The 14,045-nt window shown below is 38.3% G+C and overlaps 1 protein-coding gene across 1 annotated transcript in view; it reads right to left on the bottom strand.

Annotated features, from left to right (window-relative positions):
* Positions 1–11,446: 11,446 nt before the first annotated feature.
* Positions 11,447–14,045, bottom strand: part of CD96 (CD96 molecule) — a 130,738-nt gene continuing 128,139 nt past the window's right edge. The window contains exon 15 of the mRNA XM_043997676.1: positions 11,447–11,555. Coding sequence (XP_043853611.1) covers positions 11,447–11,555 — 109 coding nt within the window. The remainder of the gene's footprint in view (positions 11,556–14,045) is intronic.

Here is a 14,045-nt window from a genome sequence, read left to right as displayed (position 1 = left end):
CCAGATTTGAACTCAGGTACTCCTGACTCCAGGGCCAGTGCTCTATCCACTGTGCCACCTAGCTGCCCCAAGGCTTTATTTAAAAGATCTCTAGTGACCACTTTTCATCACAGCCTATTCCACTTTTGACAATTCTCTCTATCTACTTCTAGGACTTCCCTCTGGAGCTAAGTAAAATGTATCTAATCCTTTCCCCACAAAAATAGTCCTTTAAGAGCTTCAAGACACTCTCATATACTGCTTCAGTTTTCTCTCCTAAATGAACACCCTTACTTCTTTTAACAGCTTATTGTATAGCATGACTTCAAGGTCCTTCATCAGCCTTGTTACCCTTCTCTGGATACTCCCCAGTTTGCCAATGTCATTCCCAAAATATGGTGCACAGAATTGAATGTGATATTACAAATATGGTATAACCAGGGCAGAGTACAGTGGTACTATCACCTCCCTAGTCCTATACAGTATGATTCTGTTAGCACAGACTGAGATCAAATTAACTTTTTTCAGTTATCAAGTTATGCTACTGCTTCACATTGAACTCCTAATCCACTGAAATTCCTAGATGAACTATTATTTGCCCATTCATCCCCTATCTTGTGTTTAGACAGTACATTTTTTTAAAATTTGGGATTAAGATATTACACTTACCTTCTATTAAATTTCATCTTATTGGATTTGGCCTGTTGAATTCTATTTGGCTCCTGAATATTTAAATTTTTTTAAAGCTCTCTTTCCAAGCTTTGTTGTGATAAATTTGATAAACATGCTATTTTTTTTCAACCAGGTCATTGATAAAAGTGTTGACTAGAACAGAAAAAAGGGTACTCATTCCATTTGGATCCAGGGATCAAGCACTCCATAAGGGGTCTCCCTGTCATTTACTTGGGCATAGAGACAACCAGAGAGAAGGAACTTGCTGTTGTTCAATTGTTTTAGTCACGTCCAACTCTTCATGAACCCATTTGGGGTTTTCTTGGCAGATATTGGAGTGGTTGGCCATTTCCTTCTGCAGCTCATTTTACAGATGAGAAAACTGAGGCAAACATGGTTAAGTGACTTACCCAAGTTCACATAGCTAGAAAGTGTCAGGCTGGATTTGAATTCAGTTCTTTCTGACTCTAGGTTCAGTGTTCTATCCACTGAGCCACCTGCTATCGCCAGTGATAAATAGTAGAAAATTAATAAATGTTTATTGATTGAGTGAAAAGAGAAACTATATTTGCTTGTGTTAATGTATTTTAACTTTATTGCAAAGATTTTTTAAAAAACACCAGATGTTTTTACAAGGGCAACACTTTCTCCCCTTAAAATATATCCCTTTTGAAAATGTGTTTTACTCTGAGCAGTTTGACTAAATTATTTTCATGATTTCATGTAAAATTGGAAAACAAGTTCTGGTCCAGGGCTTTGGGTTACTCTACAAAAGATCTGTAACATCCCTATGAGTTTTGAATTAAAGTAAGAATGTAGGGTTATCATCACCTGATAGAGAGTTGGGGCTATTAAATCTTTGGGCAATATTCACAAAACTGCTGAAAATATTCTTGTGACCAGGAGTAATTATAGAACTTAGGCCATTCAATGTATTAGCTAGGGCACTACGTGTAGAGTTTGAAGATCTGAGTTTGAGTCCCTAAGCTGCCACTGCCTAAAAGTATATTTTTTGTAAATCAGTTAACTCTTTGGGGTCTCACTTTCCTCAGTTCTAAAATGAAGTGGTTGGATTAGCTGGATTTGGATAGCCTTTCTGTGATTGTGGGACTTGTGTTATACACAGGGGCCATGTCCACAATTGTGTCTGTGCAACAATGAAGCTGCTTTCCTTTGAAAAAAATGTTTTATTCATTTAAATCACATTTTCAGATCACCTTGTGCAATGAAAGGTTTCTTATAACAAAGTAAGACAATCAAGCCAAACTAACAATACTGTGACCTCATTTGAAGTACACAGAACATTCTATATCTGTAGCTCCATGGACATCTCTTTTTTAATTTTTAAAATTAAAATAATCCATTTTTCTTCCCTCCACCCCATAAGGAAAAAAGAAAAAACTTGTTCCTTATGGCAAATATGCACAGTGAAGCAAAACAAATTTTCTCATTGGCTGTATACAAAAATAGACGTCTCATTCTGAGCCCTAAATCTATCACCTGCCTATCAGGAGGGGGATGGTATGTTTATCATTGATTTCCTGGAATTATGGATGGTCACCATACTAATCATAGTTCTAACAGCTTATCTTTATTATTTTATGTCTTCACAATTATTTTAATAATATTGATGCTATTGTATATGGTATATTTTCTGGTTCTGTTCACTTTACTTGGCATAAGTTCATACAAGTTTTTCTAGAAGCATTTGGGTGATGCAGTGGATGGCGCACCAGACTTGGAGTCAGACACTTACATTAGCTGTTCGAACCCTAGGCAAGTCACTTAACCTCTGTTTGCCCTTGTTTCTGTAAAATGGGGATAATATTTTCTTAATTTTATTTAAAAACATTTTAAATTTGTTTTTGCAAATGCCAAATTCTTTATTTAGAATTTCCCCCAATTTACATGTATTAAGAAATTTTCACATTGATTTTTAAAACTTTGTGTTAAAAAATGGGGATAATAATAGCAGGGTTGTTGTAGCAATCAAATGAGATAATAATTATAAAGCACTTAGCACAGTACATGAAACATAGCTGGTGCTGTGTAAATATTAGCTATCATGATGATGTCTCTGAAATAATCTGCTTCTTCATTTCTCACAGTCAATAATATTCCATCACATTAATATACCATAACTTATTCACAACTTGTAGAGTGCAAATATGAGAATCAGCATAAGGTATTCCTTTGTGTAGCTTAGAACAAATCTGGTTCATTTCTGGAGGACAAGAGAGTTATTTCAGAACTCTGTCTTCAAGAGATAAAGTATAAGGGAAACGTGTTTGGATCCATTTTTACTATTCAGCATCTAGTTCTTGGGCCACTTTTTCCTTGTGTTGTAAGTCTGTGCTTCCTTCTAGATCAGCACCTTGGATTCTGCTCCAGGGAAGATGTGCCATATGCTCCATTTCCACAGAATAGATGAGCCCTTCTGCAGCTGCAGTTTACTTGTCTATGTATATCTGTGCTAGGCTGAAGTGATTCAGAAGTGGGTCCTGGCCTAGTGTGTTTATGTGAAGTAGCACTTACTGAGGAGAGTGAATTTCAACTTAAGTCCACAGGCTCCTGTGCTGGAATGTGCTCTGAGTCTCTAATCGTATGTCTAGCAATGGAGGGATGGATCAGGGAAGAGGTCAACAGAGGTACTTCCATTCCCCTTAAGGGGATCCCATACCTTTGCTCTATCCACAGCCAGACCATTCTATATTCAGACACTTAGGGCTTTATGAGAACCATCTGCTTGACATTTGCTAATTTCAACTTTGTAAATTACTGGACAACCCACATTTACATAGCTTTATAGCTTATGAAATGTTTTTTTTTTTTTTTTTGGCGGGGCAATGAGGGTTAAGTGACTTGCCCAGGGTCACACAGCTAGTAAGTGTCAAATGTCTGAGGTCGGCTTTGAACTCGGGTCCTCCTGAATCCAGGGCCGGTGCTTTATCCACTGCGCCACCTAGCTGCCTCGCTTATGAAATGTTTTAAAGGTATGATTCATTTGACCTTCCCAACCACCCCATGGGTAACGTGTTTTAGGAATCATCGTCTATATTTTACCAGTGATTAAAAATGTTAAATGGCTGAGATGAGCTTCTGACCCAGCTCTTGTGGTTCCAAATCTCTTTCCAGAGATCACGGCTGCTTTTGAGGGATTTATTTGCCCCGAAAACAAAATCAAAACCTAACAATCTGACCCAGCAATTTAAGTATGCGATCACTAGGGGACACTCTTGAGCTGCAGCCCAATGTTTTAATAGGCTTCTAGATAGAGAGCTGGAAGGGACCAGAGAGACCATCTAGTCTAACCCCTTCATATTGCAGGTGAGGAAACTGAGGCCCAGGGATATGAAAAGATTTAACCAAAGTCACATAGCGTGCAGGGGTGTGATTTAAATCCCACTCTGCAGAGTAAGTGCTTTTTCAACTGTACAGTACAGGAAAAGGTAGGGTATAGCAGTTTCAGCAAAGTGATTCACATCACTGTCCCCCTTTAAAAATGAAAAAAAAAATGCATGTTAAAATAACTAAACTTAATTTGAATCCGGGGTTTGCTGAGGGCAGTTTTCTTCCCTGGGTTGTACTTGAGGAATGAAGATTGTAAGTCTGTCAGACACGGATCCACTTGAGGCAATCAGGAGTCAGTTTCCAATATTAATGTGACTGACTGATACAGGAAGGAAGAGAGAGTAGAAGAGAAGGAAGGAAACAAGCATTTATTACATGCTTACTCTGCCAGGTGCTGTGCTGCATTTAAAAATATAGTTAGGTGCCATAATTATCCTTATTTTACAGTTGGGGAAACTGAGGCAAACAACGGTTAAATGACTTGCTTAGGTTCATAGTTAGTACTATCTGAAACTGGTTGTGAATTCAGCTCTTCCTTGCCCAGAACTCTATTCACAGTATCACCTAACTGCCTCTGGACAATTATGTGATTTCTTCCCATTACTCACAATTAGACTAACAGAGTCCCTACATAGTAGGATGTTTTCTCTCAGGAACACAGAGATTATGATTCTTCCCTAGACCTAGATTTTAGTTGGTAGGTTCCAAGGGAGATACATCAGTATCAACTATACTTTGCATTGCATTCATTCATGACTCAACAGCTATCATCTCCATATATCAGCCATGCTAGATTCACTACCATGAATAGTAGCTACCATGTAGAAAGGAGTATTTAGATCCTGATTTAGGTTCCAGTAATATAAATCACAGAATTACAAAAGCTCAGTCTTAGGGGTTCATTCCAACTCTGAGTTTCTGTGGTTTAGATCACTGGTATGAAGGCATCCCAATTCTCAGAGAGCTACCATCATGGGTGGGATGTGTAATTACATGCGTTTCTCTCCCACTCATCTTGGCAATTTCCTTTCAATGGTTGTTTCTTGGATTCTCAGTCATCATCCTCTACAGAACCTGCTTTTCTTGACCAACCTATATTTCTGGTAACTTCAGTCAACCAACAAGTAGTTTTTTAGTATCTACCATGTATCAGCCATTGAACTAGTTATTGGGGCTACAAAGATTAAATTTACCCACATGTAAAATGGAAAGGATTATTCAAGATTCTGACTCAGAAACTCCTGATCGATGAAACCACAACTTGGCATGAACTCTTTCCCATCACAATTTGTGAGGGAACTCTGCCTTTGGAGTTCATCTAAATTCTGAATAACATATTCTTTACATGGTTTCTATTAAAGGTGGGGGTGGAAATAAACTACCCAAAGTACATGGAAAAATGGAAATCTCTTTTTTGTATGGTCATGAGAAACACAAATTAATCAACTTTGAGATGAAATAGCTTAATGGTGAAAAGAAACATTTTTCTTAAGGGTCTGGGAAAAGTAAAGGCTTGCTTTCATTAACCTAAAAGAAGATATTGATCAAAATTTTGATGGATTTCAGTCAATATCTAGGACAGAGCAAGGATTTGGATTGGAATTTGAAAAAAATTCCACATTTTCCCTTAATTTTCATACTCAACAATAATTAGAAAACTGACAGGAGTATTTTGAGATATGAAAAAGAAAGCCAAACAGTTGACCATACTAATAAGTGGTCAAAATATATAAAAAAACAGACAAGGAATCCAGTCATAGAACTTTCAAAGCAGCATCTACCTACCATAACTATCTATCTATCTATCTATCTATCTATCTATCTATCTATCTATCTATCTATCTATCTATCTATCTATCTATCTATCTATCTATCTATCTATCTATCTATCTATCTATCCATCCATCCATCTATCTATCTATCCATCCATCTATCTATCCATCTATCTATCTATCCATCTATCTATCTATTCGTGTTATTCATTTCCTAAATGCTACACTGCTTTTAGACTTCATCATGTCATCATGCTCAGGAACCTCACCATTGGGGAATTTCATCAGCCTTGGCACTGATACCTCATCTGTACCCTATGCACCTCTGGAGATCAGAGCCATGAGCTTCCTAACCTCCATTTAAGGAGGGGAGCCAGGACTATCAGCTCCTCATTTCCCACCAGCTACACTGCTTTAGGATTTCTTGGACTTCTTTATAATGCTTTTTTTTTTTTTACAGGGCAATGGGGTTAAGTGACTTGCCCAGGGTCACACAGCCAGTAAGTGTCAAGTGTCTGAGGCCAGACTTGAACTCAGGAACTCCTAATCCACTGCGCCACCTAGCCGCCCCTATAATGCTTTCTTGACAGGTACTTTCTTGCCCCACCCCACCCTACCCTTTCAGCTTCCTTTTTTGCATTGCTTTACCCCCAATGGATTGTAAACTACTTGAAGGTAGGGAATGTCTTTCTTTTTATTTGTGGCTGTGGCTTAGCACAGTACCTGGCATTTAGTAAGTGATTAATAATTGTTTATTGATTGACTGACCCATAAACATACTTTTTAGGGAGAGAGCACAAAGTTTTATTTACAAAAATCCTAATTACATGTAATACAGACTTTTTACACAGTGGCATAAAAATAACATTTATTTTGCTATTGTAAGGATTTCTAGAAGAATTTCATTTTTATAACCTACTATACAATTACTAGACTCCCACCTTTTTTTATTCTTCTTTTTGGGGGCAGGGCAATGCTAGTTAAGTGACTTGCCCAGGGTCATATAGCTAGTAAGTGTCAAGTGTGTGAGTTCGGATTTGAACTCAGGTCCTCCTGAATCCAGGGCTGGTGCTTTGTCCACTGCGCCACCTAGCTGCTCCCCCGCCTCCCCCTTTAGAGGAAAGCCAACATGATTGAAGGATAAAGAGGACATGAGTTTGAATATAAAATCTATAGGATTATGAGAACTTCTCTTTACACTTGCGTTATTTTCCAAGAGCTAGGATAATTGCTTGGGACTTCCTGCCACTTCTATTTGTGCCCATGACTGCCTACTAGTGGTGTGGGATTAGATTTCTCTGGTCTCTTAAGCAGAACCCTAACTAGGAATTCTGGACCTAGAGGTCTATGACCACAGGTGCTAGTATATGCAACACTCCACAGCACTACCATAATTTCTCTATTTTTGAAAAAAAAATCATATTTTTCCATTTATATCCAATAACAATTTTTTTTTAAGTGAGGCAATTGGGGTTAAGTGACTTGCCCAGGGTCACACAGCTAGTGTTAAGTGTCTGAGGTCAGATTTGAACTCAGGTACTCCTGACTCCAGGGCCAGTGCTCTATCCACTGCGCCACCTGGCGGCCCCAAATTATTATTTTTTTTTATTTTTTGAGGGGCAGTGAGGGTTAATTGACTTGCCCAGTGTCACACAGCTAGCAAGTGACTGAGGCCGGATTTGAACCCAGGTCCTCCTGAATCCAGGGTTGGGACTTTATCCACTGTGCCACCTAGCTGTCCCTAACAATTTTCAACATTAAAAAAAATGAGTTACAAATTCTCTCCCTCTCTCCCTCCCCTCCCTGAGAAGGCAATTTGATATAGATTATACATGTGCAGTCATGTAAAACATTTCCATATTAGCCATATTGTAAAAGAAAACAGACTAAAAAAACAAAATAAGAAAAATAAAGAAAGCAAAAAAAGAGTATACTTCAATCTGCATTTAGACTCTATCAGTTCCTTCTCTGGAGGTAGATCTCAACTTCTCTATTAAAAAAAATAATATTATTTTCTCTACCTTCCACTTCACTACTCCACATTAAATGAAAAGAAGAAACAAATTTCTTCTAACAAATATGCATTGTCAAGCAAAAGAAATCTCCTTGTTGGCTGTATAAAATATATATATATATATATATTTATTAATTTATTTATTTCCTTTTATATCCTAAATCTCTCACCTCTTTGTTAACAGTTGGGCAGAATATTTCATCATTCATCCTTTGAAATCATGGATGGTCATTATATTGATCATTGTATTGATACCTTTTATAGCTTTTAAAGTTGTTCTTTCTTTATAATGTCGTATAACTTGTCTCTTGATTATGCTCATTTCATTCTTTAGTTTAGAAAAGGCTTCACAAATGTTTATTTTTGTACTATTCATGTTATAATATACATTTTTCTTCTAGTCCTTCTTACTTCATTCTATATCAGTTCACATAAAACATTCCATGTCTCTTTGAAATCATCTATTTCCCCAATTCTTATAGAATAATAGTATTTCATCACATAAAAATACCAGAATTTATTCAGTCATTCTCCAAGTGATAGACATCCCATTAGTTCCCAAGGTTTTTGCCACCACAGAAAGAGATGCTATAAATATTTTTGTATCTATAAGACTTTTTCCTATTTATTTGATTTCCTCTGGGTATAGGCCTAACAGTGGTATAGCTGGGTCAAAGGGAATGTAATTGCATACCATCTGGTATGCATATTTTTTTTCCTGGCGGGGCAATGAGGGTTAAGTGACTTGCCCAGGGTCACTCAGATAGTAAGTCTCAAGTGTCTGAAGCTGGATTTGAAATCAGGTTGTTCTGAATCCAGGGCTGGTGCTTTATCCACTGCACTACCTGGCTGCCACCTGTATATCTCTTTAAAAAACTTTTTCCCCAAGTTAGTAAATTGAAATATTCCTTTGCCTCTTATTTCAGTTGAGGAAGAGATGATAAAAGAGTCAAGCTGGGATTTCAAGTGCTTTTCTTCTTTAGGAACCAGGACTGAATATATTCCTTTTGTGAGAGGAGGGACTGCCATGCTTTAGGTTGCATCAACCTCTGCCCAGCTAACAGGTCCACACTGAAGAGTCATTTCTCTTGGATAAGTGAACTGGTCATGGGACCTCCAGTCAGGAAAATTTGAATTCAAATCCTGCCTAAGACATTTATTAGCTGTATGACATCAGTAAGTCACTTAACTGCTCTGTAACTCAATCTTCTCATCTCTTAAATGATGGGGTTGGGCTTGAGGGCTTCTAGGGTCATTTCCAGCTCTAAATATTTGGTACCTTCCTAAATCTATGATCATGCTGCTTGGAATGCAGTGTGCAAAGCTTTATTCTGCAGACTTGCAGATAAGGATTGGCATATCCTCTGCCTTTCTTCCCTCCCTCACTACGCCTGTCTCTGACAAAGTCATGAGTTATGTCACCTTTCTTTGTAAGCTACTGCTGGATTTATCCTATTTAGGGAGAGCTCTGTTTGCAAGCTGCTATGGACATTCTTAATTGCATGCTTAGGGGACATTTTTATATACAAAAGAAAAGAGATGTGTGTGTGTGTGTGTATGAACTGTGGTGCATATTATCACAAAGGACAGACAATGCAGAAAAGCAGGTTTGTACCTAAAAAGACCTCGCAGTGGAAAAATCCCATGATGTTCTGCTGCTTGGTAAAAATCACCCACATCTTAAGAGCCCTGAGAAAAAGAAATGGCTACAGGAAACATAAAAATATTAATCTCTCAACTGTGCTGCAGTATCTTCACATGTGTGTACACTGACTCTCAAAGGACATGTTCCTAAAAAAAGGCAAAAAGGACGAGAGAGAGAGAGAGAGAGAGAGAGAGAGAGAGAGAGAGAGAGAGAGAGAGAGAGAGAGAGAGAGAGAGAGAGAGAGAGAGGGAAGAGATGAAATGAGACAGGAGAAAGAAAGGAGAGAGAGGGAGGAACAGAGGGAAGGAGGGAGGAAGAGAGAGACAGAGACAGAGAGACAGAGAGAGACAGAGCCAGAGACAGGGAGAGACAGAGCCAGAGACAGGGAGAGACAGAGCCAGAGCCAGGGAGAGACAGAGACACAGAAAGACACACATACACAGAGCAGGGAAGGAGGCATGAAAGCACGATGACCTTTTTGCAAATCAGTGATAATTGAGGCTTGATTTCTGTATTACATGCAAATACTTTTACATAGGGAGTGTCTATGACAAGCTTCCCTTGCTACTGTTATAAGCAGAGGAGTAAGAAGGAATGATTAAGGAAATGGTAGCTTTTATTCCTTTTATAGAGATAAGCACCTCACTAAGAATTCTAAAGAATAAAGATGGATTATTAGCTAAAAGATTCTTTTTCAGACCACAGACCTCACAGGAAATGCCAACCATTTGATGAATCTCTAATATCTGTTCCTCCCCCTCTTTTGGGTAGGGGTAAGGGTGAAAAATCTGCCACCACCCAGGAAAACCAGTAGCAAACTTCACTGACATGTTCTCCTTTATTACTTACGCAATCTTTGATGCACAATATTCTAGTTTAGTTGCAAAGTAAAAGAATGGTGAGAGAGGAGTTAATTTCTTAAGGCTAACTTGCCTCAGTACTTTGACCTGTTCTATAATAGGTCAAAACAAGTTGATGGAATGAACAGAAGATATCTGGATTTAAAAATGGAATGACTGAAATGTAATGGACTAGATTTGGGCAAGGCTGGTATTTGCTAACCAACAATTTAGTCATTATGTGTTTTGAGGTGCTAAGAAGGACAAGTAGAAAGCTATTCTTTGCTTGGGGACATTGAAGACAGTATAATTCTAAAGCCCAGAGCTGTCTTTATTCTGCCTGCCTGCCTGCCTGACTGTGTATGCTTTCCCAAATACTTGAGTATAGTGGATGGATCAAGTATAAAAAAGGAAGGAAGGAAGGAGGGAAGGAGGGAAGAATGGAGGGAAGAAGGGAGGGAAGGAGAAAGCAAGGAAGGAAAGAAGAAAGGAAGAAAGAAAGAAAACAATGGAAAATGCAGAAAGAAGGAAAAGAATAAAAGACATTTTGTGATTTTTTGCCCCTCCTAAACCCTATGTCAATTTTTGGGATGAGAGTAAGCACTTGGAATGCTGTTGCTGAAACCATCCTTACCTCTTTGTTATTCTGCCTTCTTGCTAGGTATTTTTGCTTCTACTTTTTTTTTCTTTTCTGTTTTTGTAGCAAACCAGCAAAACTTCAAAGATGATTATTTCATGAGTAAATAGCTCAGAATTCTGGCAGAAAAAAATGGGAGGGTTGATCTAGGTCTGCCATATGCTTATAGCAATTGCTACCATATTAATCACATTTAAAATGGAAAATGTCAACATTTTTCAGCTGCAGTAGGAAGTTGAAAGGATATATCTTTTAAATTATATCTCTTATTAAGCCAATAAAACCTCTGAACATCATAATGTTTGGAATGAGTACCATTGATCCTAGAGATATTTCCAAACATCCTGTTTCAATTTGAGGCATATGCAGATAGCACAGTTAGTAATGGTATAAAGAGGAGATTCACATCTGACATCCATTTTAGCAGTGCTGTAAGTTTGACAGATGGACCAGAGTAATGTAAAACACCAACTCCCTTATCTTCTCAACAGGGTAGAGGCCAGGTACTGCTATTCAGTAAAGTCCCAAGAGGAAAGATTAGAGTGTTTCCATTTCATGACAGGGTAGATCACCTCCAACTGATTCTTGGATGCAAGTGTACTTGATTGGTGGTGGTGGAGGCTTGAATGGTGGTGGTCTCTCCATGCTACAGGAAAGAAAAAAAAAGTAGTTGTTTAAATCCTGACGGTATGAAGAGTGGATTATAAGTTAAAGCACATTTTTTAAAACATGTAGAGGCAAAAAAAATCAATGATAAAAATGTATATAACAAATTATTTAGGGAACTCTTTTTGGTGATAGTAAAAGACTGAAAACAAGGTTGGGTACTCATTTATTGGATGTGGTTGAACAAATTGGGGCATATAAAGGAACATTATTGTGCCAAAAGAGACTATAAACACGAGGAATGTAGAGAAACATGGATTTGTATGAATTGATATAGAATAAAATAAGCATAGCAGAATAATAATACAGTAATTACAAATGTGTAAAATTTTAAGCAAGCATACACAGAAATTAGCAACTAAATTCAGGATAATTCTAATGAATGCAGAGAATATGAAGACCACATTTGGCAGGTGCAGACAGACATACTTGTTGAATTGTTATTTTTCTTGATTCTCTTTGCTACAAGGCAGGATTTGGGGGTGGGGTGGGGTAGAGTAGGATTGAAGAGTATATAGGGAAGTGGTTGTGTTATAAAAAACAAAGCAATTAATAAAGTTTATTCCACATAAAAATTTAAAAGTGGGGGAGTTTGGTCACAGAAAGGATGTTCAGTTAAATCTAAGGGTGAGTGTCATTGTTATTTATGTATTTATTTTTTTTACGGGGCAATGGGGGTTAAGTGACTTGCCCAGGGTCACACAGCCAGTAAGTGTCAAGTGTCTGAGGCCGGATTTGAACTCAGGAACTCCTGAATCCAGGACCGGAGCTTTATCCACTGCGCCACCTAGCCGCCCCCAGTGAGTGTCATTGTTAAAGCTACAACTTAGCTCCTGGCATATGAGCTTCACATGGGTCATTCACATGTGCTAGCAGAAAGGCTACTCAGCATATGAAATACTGCAATATTCCTGTATATGGTTGAGGTTGCCTGGAAACAAGTCATGGGAGAGGAGAAAGTTGAGGAACTAGAGAGCAAGAGAGTTTGGAGCAGTTAAGGGACAGGGTTAAGAAGAAAGATATGAGTACGGTCCTGAAATTTTGAAAAGGCTTTCAAATTCTATATCTAACAGGTCTATATGACCTGAAAGGTCTATATATACGAGCAATAATGATATGGAAAGGATGGAGTCAACTTGAAAGGAGAAGTGGCTGTTGAGTGACAGTGGGAGAGGAAGGATCTGAGAGTAGCAGGGGGTAGTATGGAGGATGTCAACTCTTCTTTCTGGCTCTGGGTGGCAAGAGGTGTCAGAGAAGGAGAAGGCAGGCTTGGAGAGGTTACTATCAGTTGTATCTACAGAAAAAAAAAGTCTGTGTTCTCGTGAGGATTGGAAGAGAGAAAATGTGGATGAGATCTAAGATGAAAGGGATTTACTTCTTCATCATCATCACTATCACCATCACCACCACCATCATCAAATTATCCAGATAGCACAATGAAAAAGGAGAATGAATAAGGAAAGGAACTAGGGAGGACCTGATTTAGTTTACTGTTGGGGAGGGCAGCAGCGGCTGCTGTATGCTTTCTTTCTTTTTCTTTTTCTTTTTTTTTTTCCTTTTCTTTTTTTTCTTTTGCCAGGCAATGAGGGTTAAGTGACTTGCCCAGAGTCACACAGCTAGTAAGTGTCAAGTGTCTGAGGCTGGATTTAAACTCAGGTACTCTTGAATCCAGAGCCAGAGCTTTATCCACTGTGCCACCTAGCTGTCCTGCTGTATCCTTTCTTAACTACTTATCATGAGTGTTCCTTGTGAAGCCAGTCACCAATACAGGCATCTGCCCTTCTGGTTAGATAAACCTCAGGAAAGGTAAAGGGAAATAATGGCCCTGGATACTAGTTGGGCAGGAGTTTGGATGATGAGTGGATGGTCAGTATCCTACCAGGAATAATAAAGCATCCCCTTCACCCATGTTGGCACCCGGGGCAAAGCCCCAGTTATTCCATGCTAATTTTAGCTGTGGAATCAAGAGACTTATGTTTTATTCTTGGTGCTCTGTGACCTTGGGGAAACAAGTTAATCTCCTTGGGCCTCAATTCCTTTATTTATCAAATGAGAGTCTACAGAAATTATGAGTTTCAGGCTCTCTAACTCCTAATATCTCACCTTAATCTATTGATTTCATGATAGTACCTCTTTCATGGATACATAGTTCCATTTATTTAGGTATTCTCTTTGTTACTATAAGTCACATGCACAAAATGTCTTAGTTATTGTGGTCATCAAACATCATTTGGTTGTCAAATGTCTGGGTGATACACCTCTTTGAGTTTAGCTAGGTATGGCCTCCAACAGCAGATACATACTTAGTTTGAAACTAGGCTCATACTTATATAGCCTTTCAACTTGGAAGGAACTTCCAGAGCTTGTATTTGGCAGGCATAGTTTTTGAAAACCTATGATTGTCATTATAAGTAAAGAATGGATAAAGGTGAAAAGAGGAGGTAGAATGTCACTATATGTTAAGAAGGTT

Source organism: Dromiciops gliroides, chromosome 3, assembly GCF_019393635.1.
Source record: "Dromiciops gliroides isolate mDroGli1 chromosome 3, mDroGli1.pri, whole genome shotgun sequence".
In the NCBI taxonomy this organism is placed as follows: Eukaryota; Metazoa; Chordata; class Mammalia; order Microbiotheria; family Microbiotheriidae; genus Dromiciops; species Dromiciops gliroides.
The sequence above is the reverse complement of the archived record's forward strand: the minus strand, read 5'-3'. Positions and strand labels throughout refer to the sequence as shown.